Genomic DNA, 25,951 nt, shown 5'->3' with positions numbered 1-25,951 from the left:
AGGGAGTGGAACCCCTTGTGGTTGCGGAAGTCCTCAGGATTGAGCAATGGCGCCCGCAAAGCCACGTGTGTGCAATCAATCGCCCCCTGCACCATGGGGAAGTCCGCAATAGCAGCGAAGCCCTGCGCGCGCTCCGCCTGCTTCTCCAGGCTCAGAGGGAAGTTGATGAATTGACGCCTTCGTCTATAAAGGGCAGCTGTAACTTGCCGGATGCAACAATGCACTGCAAACAGAGATATTCGCAATGTCCCCAGTGGCTGCCTGAAAGGATCCGGTGGCATAGAAATTGAGGGCAACAGTCACTTTAACGGACACCAACAGAGAGGTCCTGCACCGTAGACGCGGCTGCAGATCCTGAGCAAGCAGGTGGCACAGCTCAGTTACAACCTCCTTTCCGAATCGGAGCCTTCGCACACACTGCTCCTCTGACATTGCAAGGTATGAGACCTGCTGCCTGAATACCCTCGCAGCGTACCCTCGGATTGGCCGACCTCCATTGCCCCTCCTCCTTCTGGCCAATCCCGGCCCTCTCTCCCGCCGTCTCTCTGCCCCTTCACAGTGTCCGGCCATGAGGACGTTGCCATCCAAAGCAGCTCCCATACCGATGCCAGTCGGTCCAAACGCGGTTAGGTGCAGCGCTCCAGCTGCTCCGGACAGGTTTGAAGGTCCCAAGTATTCTAAGACTAAATTCCAAAAAATCTGCTCCACAGTAGCTCACCAACTCTCTCCAGCAACAATCACAATGAACAGGCCAAGTGGCTGCAGCTTTTACACTAGAGCTGTCCCCTTTAAATAGCGCCCCCCGACTACGAGAAGGGCCTGGTAGCGTTCCATTGAACTGTCACTAACAGCGCTAGGCGCAAAGGTTCCGGGTGCCACCCAATATCCGGTCCAGGGCGCCAAAAAGGCGTTGCACAATGAAATGACGTCATGATCTGCCTGCGCACGCGGACGCGCGCAAAGAGTTAGCGCCGGCGCTAAAACAATACTCAATAGGGGAGGTGGCGCAATATTCATTGCGCCCGCCCGAACATTGGGTAACGCCCCAATTCTCGGGCTCTTTAGGGGCTAATCACTGGCGCTACCACCCGAATTTCTAGGCCTATGTTCCCCGACATCTCTGGGAGCTTATTTGTGAAGACAGAACCAAAGTATGTATTTAATTGGTCTGCCATTTCTTTGTTCCCCATTATAAATTCCCCTGATTCTGACTGCAAGGAACTTACACTTGACCTCACCAATCTTTTTCTCTTCACATATCTATAAAAGCTTTTACAGTCAGTTTTTATGTTCCCTGCAATCTTACTCTCATACTCTGATGCTTGAGCTACATCGCAGTACCCCAGGCAATTGTTGATGATTGGGCAGACATCTTAGTATATTGAGACATATCACTGGAGCGTAGGATGATTCTTAGTTGGCTCTAGAGAATCATGCAAGCAAATGCCCTAATGAATAGGACACTCAGCTGGATAAGCTGCATGAAACACAACAGTGCTTTGCACTGGGTAAGGTTGGAAGTTTTGGCTGGATGTGTTCATGTAATATGCCTGCACATATTTATAAGACCTGTAGCCTTGGCTATTGCAAACCTAATCCAGGTTCTCTCAGCTTGTTTAGGTACATAGGGTGTATTCTTAAAGGGAGAGAAAGTGCACTGTAGATTAGGCAATCAGAAAATCTACATCAATTTCTCAGCTGTTTCCTTTGGAGACTGTTTAGCATGGTGGTGTGGGTGCCCATGCATGGGACAACCAGCTGACGAAAAAATATTTTCTCTGCAGACTTCTAGTTTTTTTCCTTTCACCTCCATAGGGACATAGAGCCAGAATTGGGCTCCTGCCCTCTGATAGCCCCAGCCAAGGTCTCGTTCTTATTCGAGTATCAAGCCACAGTTCTGGCACAGGTACGGTGGGCCGAAGGGCCTCCTTCTGTGCTGTGTCATTCTATGATTCTTCTCTTGGGTGCTAGTCTAATCTTCAAGCTCTCTTTGGAAGAATCTGATTACCACAGAATCAGGCAGAGCTCAAGTAGGAATGGGCGGCATGACTGGAGAGGAATGTTTACATTCAGATGCTGTTAAACAGACAAAACCACATAATCTGTGCTGATGCCAAAAATCTGAAGGTGTTGACAAATAACTGCAGGAAGAGCATATGTCAAATTTATTTGAAACAAACTAATTTAACATTTGTGGTTTATATATTTAGAATATGAAACAATTATTTTATGGATAGGTTATAACTCATCAACTATATTAATTTGCCAGAATTTCACTGAATAATTAAATGGCTCACCATGCAAACAAGGCAATATTTTTTATTTTTCATACTGCAAAGGTTTAGATTACACCAAACACAATGAAGGAGGAAAGGCTCTGACAGGCTTCCCATGATGATTGTATCCATTATGTTGTACTAAAAAAGCTTATGCCTGTGAGCACTTTCTGTCTGTGCTACATTATTTCCTGTTACATAGGAACAGGAGTCGGCCATTCAGCCCCTTGAGCCTGTTCCGCCATTTAATCAGATTATGGCTAATCTGCACCTCAACTCCATTTATCCGCTTTGATCCATATCTCTTATACCCTCACTTTACAAAAGATTTGTTTATCTTAAGTTCCATTATTTTCTCCATTACCATTTTAAAAAAAACGTATTAAAACTACTCAGTTCCTCCCTTGACTTATTTTTAGGTTCCCTTGTACTTTTTTTGTCCTCTTCCACTATTGTGAATATGGATACAAAGTATTCATTTAAAAAGTCTACCATTTCCTTATTGTCCATTATAGTCTCACTTGTATCTGTCTTTAATGGGCCTACCTTCCCCCTTATCACTCTATCTCAATAATAATAGTTAACTGAAAGTGATTACATCAGAACTCAGGATAGATTTTCACTTTTTAATAGCTTCAGGGTATCTGGTTTTTTTCTTGTTAAATGTCTGTGCTTCTAGTTTCAATGGTTAATTTTTATTCATTGGGATGCTTCGAAAGCCAGCAACTGCTGCTCATTTAAATGTCACTGCACTCTTGAATCATTGCACAATACCTATATTAAAGAATTCATAAATGTCACCACTGAAACTTCATCACATATTCCAGTATATAGCACTTTTCTAAGCCATCATTTTATTGCCTCTTAAATAGAGGCTCCCCTCTGATTACAACAGAACCCTTTGGTTTGACCCGAAACATTGACTCTATTTTCTCTCCACGAATGTTGCCTGGCCTGCTGAGTTTTTCCAGCATTTTCTGTTGTTATTTTGGATTTCCAGCATCTGCAGTATTTTGCTATCGTACTCCTCTCTGATTGTCAGGCAGTGCATTAAGGATTTATAACACACTATAAAGTTGGGAACTACAGATCAGTACCATCAAGTCAAGGGTCATATGGATAGAAACAAAGAAGTGGTATATTTATATAATGCATTTAGTTTCCTCAGGATGTCCTAAAGGGCTTCACAGCTAATGAAATACTTTTGAAGAGTAGTCACTGTTGTAATGTAAGCAAACGTGACAGCCAATTTACACACAACGTCCCACAAACAGCAATGATATAAATGACCAGTTAATCGGTTTTAGTGTTGTTGGTTGAGGGCTAAATGTTGGCCAGGACACCAGGAGAACACCCCTGCTCTTCTCTGAATAGTGTCTTTTACGTCCATCTGAACAGAGATGTTTCGCATCTCATTTGAAAGATGGCATCTCTGGTAATGCAGCACTCCTTCAGATTATGTGTTCAAGTCCTGGATTAGGACCAGAACACTCAACTATCTGACCCAGAGGCAAGAATACCAACACTGTGCCAAAATTACATTATCTGCTTTGTTCCCAATGGCTGTCACTGCCGTCAACTCAGAGTGTACATACCAAAGTCAAATCCATAGGACTAAAAGAGAAATTTTGTAATTCCAGCCAGTTGTGACACATGATTAGTCATCCTTCTGGCAGCAAACAGCGAGGATTGAGGCCAGAGGTAATTGTTTGTACGCGATTGCCAATGTGTTAATTTAAAAGTTGCAAAAAAGGAAGAACATGAATTCATGGTCTGAGTCATGTCTTATAATGTTTGAGTCAATGTAAGGTATAATAATCTCTTTCTACTGTTCACAGAGCAGATGTGGGAATGCATACCCATTAAAGAGGCCAGTGTCCCTAATTAGAATGTCTAAAACTTTTTCACGGACAATTACAGCAGAACAAAAACATGATAAAAACATTCTTTTGGCAACAACAAAACTCATATATTTAGCTCCTTCTCTGTTCATACTTTTGCTAAGACAACCTTGCTTATTTCTTATCTTGAAAAGGAGTCTAGCTTGTGAAAGGTGTCATTATGCTGCTCTTTAAGCAATGTGAATTTCAACTTCAGAGGCTGTAACTGGAGAAATGTCTAGAGCTTGCAGCTGCAGCAGTACCAAGCATGAAATTGATGAAACATAATTGCCACTTACATATTAATAATAAATGAGAAGTTTTAAATGAATACATGGTTCTGACTGTAATGAGAAAAAGAAAAAGCATAGCTTCATGTTAAAATGTTAACTTAGACCTGAATTAAAGAACATTATTTTCTAAGGAAAATATATATCTATATATCTCGAGTCAATCACCGGTGGCGTTGAACAGGGGGAAATCAATGCTATGGGCAGCATTCGGGTCAAGCAGAGTTAGGAGGAGGGGGGCAGGAGCTGGAGGAGGAGGGGGGGCAGGATCTGGAGGAGGAGGGGGGCAGGAGCTGGAGGAGGAGGAGGCAGTAGCTGGAGGAGGAGGGGGGGCGGGAGCTGGAGGAGGAGGGGGGGCGGGAGCTGGAGGAGGAGGGGGGGCGGGAGCTGGAGGAGGAGGGGGGGCGGGAGCTGGAGGAGGAGGGGGGGCGGGAGCTGGAGGAGGAGGGGGGGCGGGAGCTGGAGGAGGAGGGGGGCGGGAGCTGGAGGAGGAGGGGGGCGGGAGCTGGAGGAGGAGGGGGGCGGGAGCTGGAGGAGGAGGGGGGGCTGGAGCTGGAGGAGGGGGGGGCGGGAGCTGGAGGAGGGGGGGCGGGAGCTGGAGGAGGGGGGGCGGGAGCTGGAGGAGGGGGGGCGGGAGCTGGAGGAGGGGGGGCGGGAGCTGGAGGAGGGGGGGCGGGAGCTGGAGGAGGGGGGGCGGGAGCTGGAGGAGGGGGGCGGGAGCTGGAGGAGGGGGGCGGGAGCTGGAGGAGGGGGGCGGGAGCTGGAGGAGGGGGGCGGGAGCTGGAGGAGGGGGGCGGGAGCTGGAGGAGGGGGGCGGGAGCTGGAGGAGGGGGGGCGGGAGCTGGAGGAGGGGGGGCGGGAGCTGGAGGAGGGGGGGCGGGAGCTGGAGGAGGGGGGGCGGGAGCTGGAGGAGGGGGGGCGGGAGCTGGAGGAGGGGGGGCGGGAGCTGGAGTAGGGGGGGCGGGAGCTGGAGGAGGGGGGGCGGGAGCTGGAGGAGGGGGGGCGGGAGCTGGAGGGAGGGGGGCGGGAGCTGGAGGGAGGGAGGGCGGGAGCTGGAGGAGGGAGGGCGGGAGCTGGAGGAGGGAGGGCGGGAGCTGGAGGAGGGAGGGCGGGAGCTGGAGGAGGGGGGGCGGGAGCTGGAGGAGGGGGGCGGGAGCTGGAGGAGGGGGGCGGGAGCTGGAGGAGGGGGGCGGGAGCTGGAGGAGGGGGGGCGGGAGCTGGAGGGGGGAGGCGGGAGCTGGAGGGGGGAGGCGGGAGCTGGAGGGGGGAGGGAGCTGGAGAAGGAGGGAGGGAGCTGGAGAAGGAGGGAGGGAGCTGGAGAAGGAGGGAGGGAGCTGGAGAAGGAGGGAGGGAGCTGGAGAAGGAGGGAGGAGATGGAGAAAGCTGGAGAAGGAGGGAGGGAGCTGGAGAAGGAGGGAGGAGTTGGAGAAGGAGGGAGGAGTTGGAGGAGGAGGAGGAGTTGGAGGAGGAGGGGGGAGTTGGAGGAGGAGGGAGGAGTTGGAGAAGGAGGGAGGAGTTGGAGGAGGAGGGAGGAGTTGGAGAAGGAGGGAGGAGCTGGAGAAGGGGGGAGGAGTTGGAGAAGGAGGGAGGAGTTGGAGAAGGAGGGAGGGGCTGGCGAAGGAGGGAGGAGTTGGAGAAGGAGGGAGGAGTTGGAGAAGGAGGGAGGAGCCTCTACAATGCTGACCACAAGGACGCAAGATAGGTGGATAGCCCTCTGTTATTCATTTCCATTTTGCATGGAAGCTCCTATACTCCACTCATCAGTTGAACTTTTAAACACATTTACATGAATTACAAGAATGGCATACACACCATTGTAAGCATAAGAATTAGGAGCTGGAGTAGGCAATATGACCCTTCGAGCCTGCTCCTCCATTCGATAAGATGATGGCTGATTTTCTACCTCAAGTCCACTTTCCCGCCCGATCCCCATATCCCTCGATTCCCCTGGAGTCCAAAAACCTATCCAGCTCAGCCATGAATATATTTAATGTGGCTTTGTCTAATTCTCAGTAGAACCTCTCAGTAAGAGAAAGGAAGCTTTTGGCCATCAAAATTATCTACCCCAATCTAGAACATGTAAAGCCTGGGCCAAATCCTCAGGATAGTTCTCTACATAATGAAGATGACGTGGAGATAAACACTGGCATAGACTTAATGGGCCCAGTGGCCTGCTTCTGTGTTGTAACATTCTATGAATCTAAGATAATTATTAAGTGAATACTACAAAAATGATGCACAGAGATGGAAAATCTATTACTTGTAAGAGCTGTTAAAAGTATGAGCAATATAGACAGCAGGATTCTTATGATCATAACAAAACCGTAATCATTAGTTTGACTTCAATATATCAAAATCTACAAAGTTTCCATATCTAGATGAATCATTATGTATATAAAGCTACACAAGCTTACAGATCTGTGCAAGCATATGGACATGCCTGGTACAGTGCAAGCACAACATATGGATAGGATTAGAGTTGTTTCTCAATGTAGCTAGGTCCTCGTCAAATTGCTGGGGGGAGCGGGGAGAGAATGACAGGCCAGGGCTTGTTGGTCACTAGGTGCGAGGGGTAGTAAAAGAATTTAGCTTGAGCTTTTAAATGCTGCTTACGCAAGTACTCAGACGCTGGGATGTCCCTGTCCTTCCACTTTTGTCTACATTCTTAAGACTGGGTGGGGAAAGAGCAAGGGAATTTTGGTGGAGTGAAAGCACAGGAGGTCAAATCATTTTGGTGTGTTTTCCTCTCCAGGCTTAGTTACTGTAGTACGTGCACCAGTTGTACATCAAACTATTTCTAGCTGGGGAACAAATTTGTGCTAGCTAGGGTGTAGGACTTTTTATTGCAAATATTGAGAACGGTGCCAGCTTCTGTGCTGGAGACAAACCCCATCATACAGGCAGTAGACCAAGCACGCAGGGTGGAGAGAGGATTTTAAAATTATTTCATGGTTCTTATGATTTTTATATATTCCAGATTTATTTATTTAATTAATTTAAATTCCCCAACTGATTTGAACTCATGTCTCTGGATCATTAGTCCCAGTCTCTGGATTACTAGTCCAGTAACATAACCACTATGCTACCGTTCCCCGGTTCTTGGCTCCTCAGGGTTGATTCTAGGTGCATCAGCTTGTGGTAGATCTTGGGAAGTATGGAAGGATACTAGATTAATCATCAGATTGGAACATAGCAGAAAATGTACTGTTGTGCAGCCCAGTGATTGGCTGTTGGTAGGTCAGGATTTCAGCCTTCTAAAGTAGCCTGCCTACCTTAGTGACAAGCATTTTCACGCTATGCCTTAAATCGAAAAAAAACACTGTACATGTTAAAACAAAATGGAAATGGCTGACATGGCTGGGGTAGTTCACTAAGATGAAGACCTCATTTCAGACGTCTAGTGTTAGTGATACAATGGGATGATGCCGGGCAGCTAATAAGTATTTTCTGTGAAAGAAAAGGCGGTTGGTTGGTAGGGTGACACTGACTTCCATACACAGTCAAAGGTTTTGCAGAGAAACCATGATCCCTTAAAAATGTATTGTCCAATAAAGTTGGCTGAAACTTCCTAAACCCACCCTCCTGCTTAGGGCGTTGAAACCACCACAGACACATTTAGGGTTCCCTTCCTAGTGCATAGAGCCTGGAGAATTGCCTATTAAGGTCAGGTGGGCTGAGCCATGACACAGTATCAGGAGGAGGGAGGGGAATGCACTGATCGTTATTGTGCTCAGCATCCATAATAACTCCATCTGTTTAGTTTTGTGCAAATGCTGGAGAGAAAAAGCAGGTGAAATGTCATTTAAATCAGTTTGGAGAATCTGCGCAGTAATGTTTTGTTGCAATGCTTTGTCTAGTTTCAACTATGAGAAGCGGTAGGCTTCCTGGATGAGTTCAGGGGCATCCTGGGAGTGACATGCCCTCTTTTTTGGCATAGCTGCATTTGTAAACCAAGAAACAGGTGAACACTTTGATGATTTGTAAGGGCTGGGGAACAAGCCAATGGAGTTGCTACATAAAATATGTCGTTAAACATAGAAACATAGAAGATAGGAGCAGGAGTAGGCCATTCGGCCCTTCGAGCCTGCTCCGCCATTCAACGAGATCATGGCTGATCATCCAAACCCTAGCACCCGGTCCCTACACCGACAGCAATCCCACCCAAGCCCTATCCCCGTAACCCCGTGCATTTAATCCCCCCTAACACTAAGGGTCAATTTTTATCACGGCCAATCAACCTAACCCGCACAATTAAAGATTTACAAGGATTTGATAAATGTAAGAGCTCTATTGTGTCAATTAAGTAGTCTTTGGGGGAAAAATTCAGTTGGTTGCGCCTCCCGTTAGCACCTTAAGAGGGTGCCAAGTGGGGCGCAAAGCAACTAGCGCCCGGGCGCGGTGATATCTGCGCCTCTCGCGAAATTAACTAGACATTTTGCGGCGGCGCTAAACACTACCGCCACAATCTCCTGCGCCGGCAGATTGTGACGTCAGTCGAGTGCGCAACGCCCCGGTAGCGCCCCGGACCGGATATTGAGTGGCGCCCCCTGCCTGACCGCCTGCCGTTAGCAACGACAGGTTGAGGGGTGCGTAATGCAGTCAGAAAGGGACTGGGGGAGTGCTATTTAAAGGCGACCACTTCCTGCCTTTTTTTGTTGGTGACATTTTTGCACCACGCATTCTGAGAGAGAGAGAGAGAGAGACTTCTGGAGAGATTCAACGCTGTGTAAAGGAGTTTAGGATACTGAGCAGCACTTTGCAGGTTCATTTTGATTTGCCCTTCCTTGTATCGATTTAGAAGAGACTGTGGGGGCTGCACTCTGAGCTCTTTCCCTGGGCCTCTCCATTGTTCTTTCCAGCAGAATTGATGTACAGGTCTCTCCAGGCCGAGATTCAAGGCTGCAATGAGCAGGGTGTGGATGGAGAGCAAGATCGACCCTCCCCTTTAAGAACTGGCCGGCGCCAGTGTGTCTGTGTTCCATTGCTGACTGACATCACATGAGCTTCGCCCGCCCCGAGGTAGCGCCTCGCTCCTCAGCCTTAGTGCCTTAAGAGAGGTGTATAACGCCTGATTTAGCGCTCCAATCACCTCCAGGGGCGATAAAAGCCAAGTTTGCTGTCGGAGGCGATAATTAGCGCCAGGCACTAAACTTTGCGCACCGTCAATAATGGCGCCCCAAATGGGGCGCTACTGAATTTTTCCCTCCTTTGTTTTATCTGATCTTTGATACTATGCAAGGGCAATGCCAGGGTGTCTGTCTTTCGACTGGCAAGTTCAATTAACAGCTCAGCTTGGTTAAAAAAGTAACCTACATAAAGAATTTAGAAAAAATCTTAAATGTTATAACCCAGTGTTACTGTAATACCTGCCGAAACAGCGCAGTGCTTGCACTCAGGAAATCTCTTTTCCTCTGGGGTTGTCCAATGTCCGATTATCACAAGAGTAGAGGGTACTTAGATACCCTTCAGTATGGCAAAACAGCTAGCTGCCTATCAATTCTATCCAGATGAAAATAGTTGTCAGTGTTGGGGAGGGAAAAGTAATTTTGATCACAATGTCATCACAGTTATGTGATAAATTTGATACTATATATGGGTGGGATAACAAGGATAAACAGTAGAATGCATATATTTCATATAGAATATATAAAAAATATAGGCCTAGAAATTGGGTATAGCCCCGCTTGAGGCGTTAGAACTGGCGCTGCGCAAAGCTTATAGCCAGACGCAACTTATCGCCACCTGACGTGATATTGGGTTGCATCGCCCCCCAAAGGTGATTGAGGCGCGACTTCAGACGTTGCACGGGACTCCTAAGGCGCAAAACGTCCGGCGCAACCCAATATCGGCGCGGACGGGCGCAGCGCAGGTGCTCTCAATTACTGAAAACCACGAGGCTTCCAGGCGCCGGCCGGCTCTTAAAGGGGTGGGTCAGTCAGCCTCAGCTTCCACACTCATCACCCTGTAGGCCTCAGAATCGGCGCAGGCCCTTCTCTGGCGCAAAAACCTTGGACCAGATGGAGAAGGTGAGACAGAGAGCAGAGCGCTTCAGCAATGAGGCTCTGGAGCAATTGGTGGCCGCAGTGGAGCGCCGTCGAGATGTTCTGTACCCAGACAATGGCAGGAGGCCGAATCAAAAGGAATACCGCCGAGCTTGGAGGGATGTTTCTCAGAGGGTCAACTCCAGCAGCATGGTGACCAGGAGCCCTGTACAGTGCAGGAAGAAATTCAACGACCTCACTCGGGTGTTTATTCAAACTTCTGAATCCCTCCATCTGCACCTGACTTTATGGCTACAGGGTGCGCGATGCCCCAATGGCCATGTGTCAGCAAGCACCCATGGCCCTTTCTGGGCACACACATGCACATTTGACTCAGGGCATCATGTAAGGGCTCTTGCACCATGGGGGGCATGAGATGATCACTCAGGGCATCATGTAAGGGCTCTTCCATCATGGGGGGCATGAGATGATCACTCAGGGCATCATGTAAGGGCTCTTCCACCATGGGGGGCATGAGATGATCACTCAGGGCATCATGTAACATAACTTCCCCTTCTTTCCCCTGCAGTCCAAGCTGGCGAAGAATCGCAAAGACCAGCTTCGAACCGGTGAAGGACCTCCACAAGTGGTCACTCTCACGGATCTCAAGGAGAGAGTGCACCAGATTGTTGGAGGACGTCCGAGTGGTCCTGTTACCACTGCAGCTGCCGACCCCATTGTCGACAGCGATGGTAAGGTTCTCACCTTTTACAGCTGTCTCCTTCCACTTGGTCCCCCCGCCAGCATACTTTCTCACTGTGGAGCCATGTCAGAGCCTTGCCGCAGTCTGGCATGCCTTGCTGCCAACCTGTCCTTTTGCTAAAGCCACTCTTCCACCTCCCTGCTTTCAGATGCTGCATCACCAGCTCGGGATCCGGGCCCTGAAGCTGCCAGTGCCAGTGCCAGTGCCTCCGGAGGCGAGGATCAGGAGGAAGCCGGACCATCCGTTCCAGCCTCAGGGGAGCCTTCACATCTGCAGACTGGGGATAGTAGTTCCCTGGAGGGGAGTGGGGTGGGGGGGCTCTGATGAGGAACCAGTTGCCGGAACAAGCGGCCTGCAGCAACGCGAGGGGGGTAGGCAAGTTTGGCCACCGGCTCCCCGGAGGGCAAGGCAGGGAACGATGACTGCTGCACAGAGTGCAGAGGAGGTGCGGAGTCTGGCTGAAATGTGCAACCAGGCCCGGCTCAGGTACACTGAGCTTATGGCTGCAGTGGGGAGGATGCTTCAGTCGATAGAAACACTGGCAAAGAGTGTGCTGGACTTTGGGGCAGCAATGGAGAGGACTGTCCAGGGTTTCGGGGCAGCAATGGAGAGGACTGTCCAGGGCTTCGAGGCCGCTATGGAAGGACTGTTCAGAGCTTCGGACAATCCCTGGAAAGGTCTGTCCAGGGCTTGTCCGAGGCAGTGGAACGGACTGCACCGGCCTTGTCCGAAGCAATGGAAAGAACTGTCCAGGGCTTCTCCGAAGCACTGGGACCTGCCACACAGGTCCTCACTGCTGCCAAGCAGTCACTTGCTGGCCTCGTCCACACCCAGATTGAGGCAACGCGAACTCTCACTGCTGCCACCCTATCTGCATCAGTTAGGATCACCCTGGGCCCTTCCAGTACCACACGAGGCCAGGAATCAGTGGAGCAGTCGATTGTGGCAGCTGAGCTGAACCGGTCCCCTCAGAGAGCCAGTGTGTCGTCCGACCATGGTGCAGGTGTCCTCTCTCGGCAGGTGACCATTCCACATGCCACCGCTGGAACGTCTGCAGTGCAGCTGCCACCACCTGCAGTGCACACTGCTTCCAGCCATGCCCAGATTAAGCAGCCAGCCTCCGCACCCTTCCAAGCCGAGAGGTCGTCCAGGCCATCCCTCAGGGGCTTCTGCGATTCCAGACAGTCAGCAGGCGTCCCCCAGCCTTGACGCCGCCACTGGGGTTCAATTACGTAGGAGCAGCAGGGAGGGAAGGGGCCGACCGTGAAAGAGAAGTCGGTCTCCATCAAGGGGCCAGCAGTGGAGGGAGTTGCTGAGATGTTTCTTCCTCCAAATTCAAGGACGCCCTCACCTGTTGTGATTGTTTGTGATGGTTTGTTTAGTTTTGTGGCTTTGCCAGAGAGTTCACTGTTATTTTGTTGGTTATGGTTTCTGTTGACATGACGTTGTTATGCTGGAAGGAAGCACTTTTTTGACAATAAAGAATTTTTTTTTATTTACAATGGTACTCGAAACTATTTACACTCATGGTGGCCTTCAGAGACTTTGTACGATCCGAAGTGCGCAGGACGAATGACAGCCATCATTCCGTCAGAGGGACCTAGAACCGAGTCCTTATGAGCCTCTGATGGACGGCCCTTCCAGTTTCAGGAGCCCTCCCATCTTCCTCCTCCTCCTCCTCGTCCGCATGCTCCTCCTCCTCGTTCTCGTCCACCTGCTCTTCCTCCTCCTCCTCGTCCGCCTGCTCTGCTGGACCTTGAGGGTCGGCTGGCATTGGCTGGGTTCGTCGAATGGCCAAGTTGTGGAGCATGCAGCAGACAATGACGATGTGACCCACTTGCTCTGGCGAGTACTGCAGGGCTCCCCCCGAATGGTCTGGACAGTGGAAACGCTGTTTGAGCACACCAATAGTGTGCTCCACAATATTCCTGGTCGCCTGATGGCTGCTGTTGTAAAGCTCTTCTGCCGGGGTGGCGGGCAAACGGAGTCGGGTCATGAGCCATGGGCAGAGAGGATAGCCCTTGTCGCCCAGAAGCCAGCCTCGTGGGTGAGCCGGGCCCTCAAAAAGGTCAGAAACTGAGGTCTGCCACAGGATGAACGCATCGTGGCTGCTCCCAGGGAATTGTGCGTTGACTGCCATGATCATCTGGCAGTGGTCACAGACCAGCTGGACATTGAGGGAGTCCCTTGCGGTTGCGGAACTCCTCCGGATTCTGCAATGGCGCCCGCAAAGCCACGTGTGTGCAATCAATGGTCCCCTGCACCATGGGGAAGTCCACAATAGCAGCGAAGCCCTGCGCGCGCTCCGCCTGCTTCTCCAGGGTCACAGGGAAGGTGATTAATTGACGCCTCCTTCTGTAGAGGGCAGCTGTCACTTGCCGGGTGCAACAATGCACTGCAAATTGTGTTATATTCGTGATGTCCCCAGTGGCTGACTGAAAGGATCCGCTTGCGTAAAAGTTCAGGGCAACAGTCACTTTGACGGCAACCGACAGAGAGGTCCTGCACCGTAGACGCGGCTGCAGATCCTCAGCAAGCAGGTGGCACAGCTCAGTCACAACCTCCTTACCGAATCTGAGCCTTCGCAGACACTGCTCCTCGGACATGGTAAGGTATGACACCTGCTGTCTGAAAACCCTCGCAGCGTATCGTCAGATTGGCCGACCTCCATTGCCCCTCCTCCTTCTGGCCAATCCCGGCCCTCTCTCCCGCCGTCTCTGTGCCCCTTCAAAGTGTACGGCCATGAGGACGTTCCCTCCAAAGCAGCTCCCATTGCTATGCCAGACGGGCAACACGCAGTAATGTCTAGCGCTCCAACTGCTCCGGACAGGCCTGTAGGTCCCAAGTCTTCGAAGGCTAAATCCGAAAATAGTGTGCAACAGTAGTTCACCAACTCTCTCCAACAACGAACAGAATGAACAGGCCAAGTGGCTGCAGCTTTTATACTAGAGCTGTCCCCTTTAAATAGCGCCCCCCGACTCAGAGAAGGGCCTGGGAACGTTCCATCCAACTGTCACTAATAGCGCCAGGCGGAAAGGTTCCGGGCGCCACTGAATATCCGGTCAGGGGCGCCAAAAAGGCGTTGCACACTGAAATGACGTCATGAACTGCCTGCGCACGCTAAGAGTTAGCGCTGGCGCTAAATGGATACGCAATATGGGAGGTGTCGCTATCTTCATTGTGCCCGCCCAAACATTGGGTAACGCCCCAATTCTTGGGCTCTTTAGGCGCTAATCGCTGGCGCAAACAACCGAATTTCTAGGCCTCAATCTTCTGGAAACAATCGATCAATTGCAGGTTTTAAGACGAAGCAGTACAATACAGGAGACATATTTCACATCAAAAACTACATTTTGTGGATGTTATTCACAAATTTAAACGAGCTATATGAACGGAGACACTAAAGGGGGAATTTTAACTTCTCTTGGTATCAGCGGGTGGCCACCCAATCTTCGACCCCCTGCCCAGCAGCTGACACTTTCTGCCCATGATGGGTGAGCAACTAACCGGCAGCATTGAAATAAGGTCCAGCCATTAAAATCTGCCGACCTCCAATGAAAACTCCCTTGCAGGATTGCCGTCTGTAAGAGGGGTTTCAGTCCTGCAAATGTCTGACTAATATAATGGCCCAGAATTTGCTGCCAAAATAATGACGGGGGTAATGGCGCTTGCTGTTATGAATGTGTAAATCATCCAGCAAATTGTGGCGAGGAAGAGATACACTGCGAGTTGCTATTTGCCACAAGTTGCGCCACTCCACCATTAGCCTCGTGAAAACATCAGCTCGCCCTCGACCTCCCCGTGAGTTTGTTACATTTGTGCATTAATTGCCAATTAAACTCGACGTAGAATGTTAGGGCTGCTACGCGACAGCCAAGTACCTTTTTAATGATGAGGTCGATGTTCCTGCAATGCCAATCAACCTCTCCAGTCCAGAAAGGAAACAATTTAAACTGTGGAGTTTTGATTCTTACAGGTAGTAAATTGTTAGAGATTTTTAACATTTAAAATTTTAAATTTGTTTTCTTACTTTTCCTTTCTGCCTCTTTTTTCGCTCTCTCTTAATCCAATCCTTATTTTCTTCTCTTTATTTCTCTTCCTGTACCTGATGTGACTAATTTACTCTCCTTCTCCATTGATCTGTTTTATTCCTCAATCCTTAAATCTCATTGGTTCAGGAGATAGACTGTTGCTCCCGTTGTTCACAAAGGTCCCAGATGCCCCGTTGCCCCTGCAAGTTATCAGCTCACACCACCAAAAAATGGGGCACGCCGTGAGATGCCCCATTCCAGCAAATTCTGGGCCACTATCCTCTGCAGTCTTAAACAGGAGAACATTACCATCCTTTAATCATTTCCAGATATTGTTATACAGATCACCTACCCATGGAAAGCTGCAAGAAGGTGGTTTTGCTTGACTGCAGTTAATGTGTCTTCTGGAATAGCTGCCAGTAGGTTAGCAAGCAAGCTACATACAGCGGACAAGAAGTGAAGGGTAACGACTGCACACTGCTCTGATGGAGGCTCAGAAACATGGGAATTCTCACTGTGCAGAGATTGTGTAGTTTCTGAGTCACTCTGACCTAAATGAAGAAAAAAATAGAAAGATGAAAATAAAGCAATTATAAGCAGTGCAAATAATACCTCATTTCCTAGACGCATTTCTTAACTATATTGTTGAAGAATTATCAAGATGCTTGAGTAACATTGGCTCAAAGTTATGATGGAGTTACTTGAGAGGTGAGAAATTCTAATTCTTGTGCTGCCTTCAAAAGAACTAGAGTGCAAGAGAACAGTATACAGAAATAAAGAACAGCTATCCAGTCAACCTCAAAACTAGCTTGCTTTGGGTTTCCTGTAGCATTGACTTGGCTATTAATGAAGTAGCGGTAAATACAATGGAAGATGCATTTCCAAACATACTTCTCTTGTTTATTGTTGCCGTATTTACTAACTATAGTCATGAAAAGCTCCTTCGTCTCTACATTTAAAACAGCAGACGATAGTGTAGAACTTTCCTGTTAACTGAGGAAACTGGGCGGTGGGCAACTTGCCCCTCCAATCCAGCTGCCCTCTCATTTGAACAGGGCATTATAATTTGAACCATCTGTTTTTAGCAGGCGCGTGGGTCACTCACTGGGAGACAGCAGAGTCCTGCTTCAGAAATGTAGATCAGGCTCCAACAGCATCATCAGGGCCTGACTACAATTTTTACCCGAGGCCTGAGTGAGGAAGCTGTCGTGGCTTCTCCGCCAGGTCAACCTGGCGACAAGCGGTCTGAGGCCAGAAAAGGCCCAGATAAGTTATTTCATTTTGTTTTTGGTTTCCATGTGAGCCAGGAGGAGCAGGAGTGCTCCTCTGGCCTCCACATAGAAACCTTGAGCCCTCCTTGCCTCAGGTGTCCCTCCCCTTCCCGAACTGTGATGCGCTCCCGACCCCTTCTCCTATGCACTTACCTGACTGCCAGGGACCATTTCTCTGGCGTCTCTGACTACAGCCACCTGCCACCAAAATCCCACTGTCAATTGCAGCCAGTTAGGGCTAACCTGACCAGTTTGTGCACAAGAATGTGGCCAGCATGCAAATGAGGCCCTGGAGTTAAAATCTCCCGGGCCTCACGTTGCGGGGGCTGAGCGGTTAGACTCCCACCTTGGCCCCCACCTGCACAACTCCTGCCAGTAGTTGAAATGCAGGCTTAATTTGTTGTTTTTCTCTCCTTTTTCCACATGCCTTTCTCTCTCTCTCTGTATACCTTTGAGATCTTCTCTAGTTGTTAATTGTAATACTCTTAATTTTCAGGATACTCAATTTCAGGTTCCACAATTTTAGAGTACCACTGTCACTTTGCTGTAACTTTCCAATTCCAATATACATAATGAAATTTGCCAAGTTATTACCGGTCTCCTTTTGGACTAAGTATGAGACATCCCTAGGCCATTTGCTTGGCCAATATTGAAGGTTATAAATGTTTAAAGTTTATTTTCATTTGAGTAATTGTTACATGAATGTTAACTTGATGTTATATAATCTTCATGCCATATTTCAGTGTCACAAATGTACAGCTTGTGAAAATTAGGCCAACATTTAATGCTGGTCTTCTGAAAGTCATTGCAGATGCCCTTTGGCATTGCACATTCATCAGGGTGCAAAGCTGACAAATCTGAGCTTGCGAGCAATGGGGAAAGCTGTCAGGTTGAGATGCAGGGGCAATTCAGTAGTTGCTGGGCGTGGAAGATGTGGCGAGAGGTGGGATTGGCTGGGACTCTGGGGTGCGATTGGACTGGTGTTGAGAATGCGAAGTGGAGGAGCTGCAGGTCTCAGTGAAGGACCATGGGTGCCCAATTAGATTTGGGGCTAATGGCTGCATGAACAGCTAGGACCATACACCAAGTGGACAACTGTAGATTAGGAGTAGTTAGCATACACATGCCTTTAGTCTGCTGCACATATATTTTTTACATCAGGCCTGATTTGGGCCAGACCCTGGAGCACTAGGCTGTGTGTGGGTGTGGTACCTTCCAGGAAAGTGTACTTGGAGTCAAGGGTGCTGGTACTATATGGGAGGTGGAGAAGTGAGACACAGAGTGATTGGGCGGTCCATGGTTACGTTTGCAATTTGTTTCCTGAATTATTGCATTCTTTATATGTTCATTCAGTTAGAAGTACAGAGTGGGACAAGCGGTCAGTCACAAAAAGAACCAAACCAGAAAATACACACAAGAGTTAGTTCCAGCATAGTGGCATGGGTCTGAGATCTGTTCAGGCGCTAGTGGCATAGGTTTGAGATCCGATTGGCTGACAGGACAGTGGTCTCTAGCGTCTGATTGGTCAAAGAGTTTCTGGTCCCTGGCACTGTGATCCAATTGGTTTAAGGTAATCTATGGCACTAGACCCACGACATATATTCACATAGAAATTAAACATTTTAAATTACAGATGGATTAATACCAAGGGAACAACTGATTTCAGAAGTAATCATTTGTTTTCACACTAAAGTTTTTTTTTGCAAAATATAATACAGTAAAAGGTGATATGAAAAAATACAAAACTTGGGACTCATTAAAAACTGAATCAAATGTTGAGTGGTTTTGGAACAAAAATTAGCAGCAGTGGTTCAACAGAAAATTGTCTAAAGCTACATTTGTCCCTATAGGGCTACTGCTGCATCTGACATTTTGTAATCTCACTCTGTATCAAACACTTATGTTGCAAACCACTAATGTTAACATGGCAAAACTCATCACAATAACCAACCGTCTAGTTTAAACTTTAGGTTCTGACAAAACGTCACATAACAAGATGTTTTGATAAAATGTCAAATTTACAACACTAAAAGTTGCAGCAATATTTAGAGATGCCCACATAAATTTAAAAAAAAATACAATAGTATGGACAGAGTTTTATTACATTTGTGTTCTACCAGAGAATTGTTGCATTTCTTTAGTTGAGATGCTGTAAAAGAGGAAGCACAAACTGGCTTAATCCATCCCAAACCAATTTCTTAAAGAACAGTGCATCCAATTTTATAGGAATTCATTCTTTCACCTCTTGGACCAGGCTCAGAGCCAGCCCAAATGATGGTACGAAAGTCCCTCCTTTGCTGGCTGTAGAAATATGTGAAATAGGTTTGGATAGTCTCAATGTTGCTCCGAGTGGGAACAAGTACATAATCATTGTTGATAACTTGGCACAAATTGGAACTAAATTGCTAATTTCACTCAAAAACAACATAAGGATGGCTGGCATGGGAAAGATAAGAATTCACACTGGGATAGTAGTCGGTATTTTTTTAATATTGGGGCCCTCCAGAATAGAAGTGGTCAGGTACACAAAGATTTAAAAAAAAATTAAACTCCAGGTTTCAAATTTAATCCAGGAGTAATGACTGCAACAACTGTTCCATATTTTATAATTGCATTGCTTTCCCAGTGCCTCTCTGCAATTTAGACATGCGGATGCAAAACCCGCGGATGCAAAACCCATCAGAAGTCCGTTCAAATTGAATAATTAGTATTTATCCAATAGCAAAATACTGCGGATGCTGGAAATCTGAAATAACAACAGAAAATGCTAGAAACACTTAGCAGGTCTGGCAGCATCCGTGGAGAGAGAAACAGAGTTAACGTTTTAGGTCTGTGACCCTTCGTCAGAACTGGAAAAAGTTAGAGATGTAACAGATTTTAAGCAGGTGCAGGGGCAGGGAAAGGGGGGAGGGGAGGAAAGAACAAAAGGGACGGTCTGTGATGGGGTGGAAGGCAGGAGAGATTAAGTGTTGCAAATGGGGATGGCAGAATCATCAACAGCTGCCGCCTGAAAAATAGGGGCAGAGGTTATGGTCTGAAATTGTTGAACTCTATGTTGAATCCAGAAGGCTGTAAAGTGCCCAATCGAAAGATGAGGTGCTGCTCCTCGAGCTTACGTTGAGCTTCATTGGAACAGTGTAAGAGGCCGTGGACAGAGAGGTCAGAGTGGGAATGGAGCGGGGAATTAAAGTGACAGGCGACCGGAAACTCGGGGTCACCCTTACGGACTGAACAGAGGTGTTCCGCAAAGCGATAACCCAATCTGCTTTTGGTCTCTCCAATGTAGAGGAGACAGCATCGTGAGCAGCGAATATAGTATACTAAATTGCAAGAAGTACAAGTAAATCATTGTTTCACCTGGAAGGAGTGTTTGGGGTCCTGCTGGTATGAAGAAGTCATATGCTGATAGGGTTAGATGCAGTAGGGTGGGAGGAGGCTTGTCTGGAGCATAAACACTCCAGTTGGGCTGAATGGCCTGTTTCTGTGCTGTAAATAATATGTTATTCTATTTAACAGCCTAACACTCACCTTTAGGAAATACAAATTATCCTTTATATTTCCGACAATCTGCAGCTCCAGTCAATATCTACATAATAGGACTTTAGGATTTTAAACTACTAACTTTATCAGTAAGTTCCCATTTAGATGGCAATAAAGTAATAGTAAGTGTGTTACACATCAATGAAGGATTCTCCAGGATTTCAGATTCGCCCTTCCTGACATTATCGAGTATGTTTGTCCCTAATTAGCTGTAGCTAATTGCAACTGTCAAGGTTGGTAACAATCTGGACTTATACAACAACTACCCTCGTGAATGTTTTCAGTATTTAATGAATCTTAATATGATAGAGTACAAATAAGAATTGCTACCAACTTAGGACGTTTGTTACAGCTGGGGAGAGTCAACAACAGTAACAACTTGCATTTATATAGCGCCTTTATTGTAGTAAAACGTCCCAAGGTGCTTCACAGGAGCGTTATCAAACAAAATTTGACACGAAGCCACATGAGATATTAGAACAGAGCTAGGTCAAAAAGGTAGGTTTTAAGGAGCGTCTTAAGGGAGGAGAGAGAGGTAGAAAGGCGGAGGGGGTTAGGGAGGGAATTTCAGAGCATATGGTCTCAGCAGCTGAAGGCACGGCTGCCAATGGTGGAACGATTAAAATCAGGATGCGTAAGAGGCCAGAATTAGAGGAGTGCCAAGATCTCGGAGGGTTGTAAAGCTGTAGGAGGTTACAGAGATAGGGATGGGCGACTGTCTGTGTGGAGTTTGCACATTCTCCCCGTGTTTGCGTGGGTTTTCTCCGGGTGCTCCGGTTTCCTCCCACAGTCCAAAGATGTGCGAGTTAGGTTGATTGGCTATGATAAAAATTGACCCTTAGTGTTAGGGGGATTAAATACGTGGGGTTATGGGGATAGGGTGGGATATGTGTTGGTGCAGGGGTTACGGGGATCGGGTGGGATATGTGTCGGTGCAGGCTCGATGGGCTGAAATGGCCTCTATCTGCACTGTGAGGTTTCTGTGATTTCTGTGATCTGAGGCCATGGAGGGATTTGAAAACAAGGATGAGAATTTAAAAATTTAGGCATTGCCGGACCGGGAGCCAATGTAAGTCAGCGAGCACAGGGGTGATGGGTGAATGGGACTTGGTGTGAGTTAGGATACGGGCAGCAGAGTTTTGGATGACCTCATGTTTACGGAGGGTAGAAGATGGGAGGCCGGCCAGAAGAGCGTTGAAATAGTCAAGTCTAGAGGTAACAAAGGTATGGATGAGGGTTTCAACAGATGAGCTGAGGCTGGGGTGGAGTCGGACGATATTACGGAGGTGGAAGTAGGCGGTCTTAGTGATGGAGCAGATATGTGGTCAAAATTCATCTTGGGGTCAAATACGACACCAAGATTGCAAAGGTCTGACGAAGGGTTATCGACCTGAAACGTAAACTATGTTTCTCTCTCTACAGATGCTGCCTGACCTGCTGAGTATTTCCAGCATTTTTTGTTTTTATTGCAAAGGTCTGGTTCAGTCTCAGACAGTTGCTAGGGAGAAGGATGGAGTCTGTGGCTAAGGAACAGAGATTGTGGTGGGGACTGAAGACAATGGCTTCCGTCTTTCCAATATTTATTTGGAGGAAATTTCTGCTAGTGAAGTACTGGATATCGGACAACCAGTGTGTCAAATCAGAAACTGTAGGGTCAAGAGAGTGGTGATGAGAGAGCTGGGTGTCGTCAGCTTACATGTGGAATCTGACATTGTGTTTTCGAATGATGTCGCTGAGGGGCAGCATGTAGATGAGAAATAGGAGGGGGTTAGGACAGATCCTTGGGGAACTCCAGAGTAACAGCAGGAAGAGATGCCATTGTAGGCGATTCTCTGGCTGTGACTGGATAGATAAGAATGGAACCAGCCGAGTGCAGTCCCACCCAAGTGGAGAGGTGTTGGAGGAGGATGGAGTGGTCCACCATGTTAAAGGCTGCAGACAGGTTGAGAAAGATGAGGAGGGATAGTTTACCATGGTCACAATCTGGCATACTCATCCAAAACATCCTCAAGTATTTACACTTTGATACTGAAGGGCAAGCACTGACTTAAAGAGCATTAGTTCTCTTTTTTGAGATAAGCTTTACAAAAATAGTAATTCAAAAGAAAGTAAACAGAAGTTGTGACATTTAAATAGGGGCACTGTGCTTATAGTTCTTGCAGATGGTTAAATACCACTGAAGCCTTCAACGAGCTCCCATGATCACATAATCTCATAGAAGGTGGGATTGTTCTCCTCAGAGCGGAGGTTATAGGGAGATTTAATAGAGGTGCTCAAAGTTATGAAGGGTTTCGACAAAGTAAATAAGGACACACTAATTCCGCTCAGCTGGAGTATTGTGCCCGTTTCTGGACACCACACTATAGGAAGAATGTGAAGACCTTGGAGAAGGTGCAGAGGAGATTTACTCAAATGGTACCAGGGATGAGCAACTTCAATTATGTAGAGAGACTGGAGAAGCTGGGGTTGTTCTCCTTTGATTGATTAAGAAAGGGAAGATAGATTATGAAAGTAAATTAGCAAAAAATATAAAAACAGATAGTAAGAGTTTTTATAGTTATATAAAAAGAAAAAGGGTGGCTAAAGTAAATGTTGGTCCCTTAGAGGGTGAGACCGGGAAATTAATGGTGGGAAATATGGAGATGGCAAAAACACTGAATGAATATTTTGTATCAGTCTTTACAGTAGAGGACACTAAGAATATCCCAACACTGGACAAACAGGGGGCTATGGGGGGGAGGAGCTAAACATGATCAAAATCACTAAGGAAGTGGTACTCGGTAAAATAATGGGACTCAGGGCGGATAAATCACCTGGACCTGATGGCTTACATCCTAGGGTCTTGAGGGAAGTGGCGGTAGGGATTGTGGATGCATTGGTAATAATTTTCCAAAACTCCCTGGACTCAGCAAAGGTCCCGGCAGACTGGAAAACTGCTAATGTAACGCCCTTATTTAAAAAGGGCAGTAGACAGAAGGCTGCAAACTATAGACAGGTTAGCCTAACATCTGTGGTAGGTAAAATATTGGAGTCCATTATTAAGGAGACAGTAACAGGACATTTGGATAATCATAATTTAATAGGACAAAGTCAGCATGGTTTATGAAGGGGAAGTCATGTTTGACAAATTTGCTGGAGTTCTTTGAGGAAGTAACATATAGGGTGGATAAAGGGGAACCAGTGGACGTAGTGTATTTAGACTTCCAAAAGGCATTTGACAAGGTGCCACACAAAAGATTATTGCTTAAGATAAAAAATCATGGGATTGGGGGTAATATTCTGGCATGGATAGAGGATTGGCTATCTAACAGAAGGCAGAGAGTTGGGATAAATGGTTCATTCTCGGACTGGCAATCAGTAACTAGTGGTGTTCCACAGGGGTCAGTGCTGGGTCCCCAACTCTTTACAATCTATATTAACGATTTGGAGGAGGGGACCGAGTGTAACATATCAAAGTTTACAGATGATACTAAGATGGGAGGGAAAGTAGTGAGTGAGGAGGACATAAAAAACCTGCAAGGGGACATAGACAGGCTAAGTAAGTGGGCAGAGATTTGGCAGATGGAATACAATACTGGAAAGTGTGAGGTTATGCACTTTGGCAGGAAAAATCGTAGAGCAAGTTATTATCTTAATGGCAAGAAACTGGAAAGTACTGAAGTACAAAGGGATCTGGGGGTCCTGGTGCACGAAACTCAAAAGGTTAGTATGCAGGTGCAGCAAGTGATTAAGAGGCCAATGGAATGTTGGCTTTCATTGCTAGGGGGATAGAATATAAAAATAGGGAGGTATTGCTTCAGTTGTACAAGGTATTGGCGAGACCGCACCTGGAATACTGCATACAGTTTTGGTATCCATACTTAAGAAAAGACATACTTGCTCTCGAGTCAGTACAAAGAAGGTTCACTCGGTTAATCCCGGGGATGAGGGGATGGACATATGAGGAGGGGTTGAGTAGATTGGGACTCTACTCATTGGAGTTCAGAAGAATGAGGGGCGATCTTATTGAAACATAAGATTGTGAAGGGGTTGGATCGGGTGGATGCGGGGAGGATGTTCCCGATGATGGGTGAAACTAGAACTAGGGGGCATAGTCTTAGAATAAGGGGCTGCTCTTTCAAAACTGAGATGAGGAGGAACTACTTCACTCAGAGGGTGGTAGGTCCATGGAATATGCTGCCCCAAAAAGCTGTAGAAGCTACATCGTTACATAAATTTAAAACAGAAATAGACAGTTTCCTAGAAGTAAAGGGAATAAAGGGTTATGGGGAGCGGGCAGGAATTTGGACATGTCTAGGTTCGGATCGGTCATGGCCCTGTGGGTAGCGGAGCGGGCCCAGGGGCCGTGTAGCCTGATCCTGCTCCTATTTTGTGTGTCTAATTCTGTTAAGATTCAGGAGATGGTTCTGTGATAGTAGATTGGCGGTTAGGGTCAGATCAGCCATGATCTTATTGAATGGCGGAGCAGGCTCGAGGGGCCGATTGGCCTACTCCTGCTCCTATTTCTTATGTTCTTATGTTCCTTAGAGCAGAGAAGATTAAGGGGAGATTTAATGGGAGGTGTTCAAAATTATGAAGGGTTTTGATAGAGTAAATAGGGAGAAACAGTTTCCACTGGCACGAGGGTCGATAAGCAGAGGACGCAGATTTAAGATAATTGGCAAAAGGACCATAGGGGAGATTTTTTTTTTTTTACACTGAGTTATGATGATCTGGAATGCACTGCCTGAAAGGGTGGTGGAAGCAGATTCAATAGTAACTTTCAAAAAGGAATTGGATATATACATGAAAAGGATGTGTTTTAGGGCTATGTGGAAAGAGCAGGGGAGTGGGAGTGATTGGATAGATCTTTGAAAGAGCTGGCACAGTCACAATGGCCTCCTTCTGTGCTTTACGATTCTATACTAGTACTGGATTCATGTTCAAACAGATTCCGCTTGTATCCTCCAGATCTGATGAAAGGTCATTTGACCTGAAACGTTAACTCTGTTTCTCTCTCTCCACAGATGCTGCCTGACCTGCTGAGTGTTTCCAGCATTTTCTGCTTTTATTTCAGATTTCCAGCATCCACAGTATTTTGCTTTTGTGTCCGTCTGTAGCCTATTTTTAAAAGTCTTTTTAGTTTGCCTGCAGTCATGGTTTCCAAATCTGCATCAACAGATTTAATGTAAGTATAGGGTTTCCCTTCTCAGTATTGCTGTTTTAGGGTTTCAGTAAAAAAAATACAATTAATTGCAGGATCAGATCCAAACTGAAAATCTTCATATTAATTTTAAGTTAAACTCATTTAGAAAAGGAAGACCAATAAATGCCGAGAGGTGATCTAATAGAGATCTTTAAAATCATGAAAGGTTTTGATGGAGTAGACACAGAGAAAATGTTTCCACTTGTGGGGAAGAGCAAAACTAGAGGCCATCAATATAAGATAGTCACCAAGAGATCCAATAGGGAATTCAGAAGAAACTTCTTTATCCAGAGAGTGGAGAGAATGTGGAACTCGCTACCACAGGGAGTGGTTGAGGCGAACAGTATAGATGCATTTAAGGGGAGGCTAGATAAGCATATGAGAGAGAAGGGAATAGCGGATTATGCTGATAGAGTTAGATGAGGAAAGACAGGAGGAGGCTCGAGTGGAGCATAAATGCCAGTCTGGACTGGTTGGGCTGAATGACCTGTTTCTGCACCGTATATCCTATGTATGTAATCCTACGTAAAATGGGAGATCTTTAGCCTACCTTGAGCTGTTAGCCTATTGCTTGGAGATTCAGGAATAAGAATAGGAGACACAGCCGAAGCCTGCAGCAGTCCATGGAACTCAGGTGCACCAACTGATAAGGAAGAGGATGGCAAAATCTGGGAATTTCACAAGTTAAGAAACATAAATCAATATTGAATACTGAGAAAGTTTTGATGTTATTA

General features: G+C 47.1%; 1 protein-coding gene across 1 annotated transcript in view; it reads right to left on the bottom strand.

The window, feature by feature from the left end:
* rttn (rotatin) overlaps positions 1-25,951 on the bottom strand; it is a 283,502-nt gene that overhangs the window by 72,095 nt on the left and 185,456 nt on the right. The window contains exons 32-33 of the mRNA XM_085993987.1: positions 25,768-25,885; positions 15,574-15,772 (exon numbers count right to left, since the gene is read on the bottom strand). Of these exons, the coding sequence (XP_085850113.1) occupies positions 15,574-15,772; positions 25,768-25,885 (317 nt within the window). The remainder of the gene's footprint in view (positions 1-15,573; positions 15,773-25,767; positions 25,886-25,951) is intronic.

Source organism: Somniosus microcephalus, chromosome 7 (assembly GCF_052327205.1).
Source record: "Somniosus microcephalus isolate GS21.2 chromosome 7, FLI_Smic_1.0, whole genome shotgun sequence".
Taxonomy (NCBI): domain Eukaryota; kingdom Metazoa; phylum Chordata; class Chondrichthyes; order Squaliformes; family Somniosidae; genus Somniosus; species Somniosus microcephalus.
This window is presented reverse-complemented; position numbering and strand designations above follow the sequence as displayed.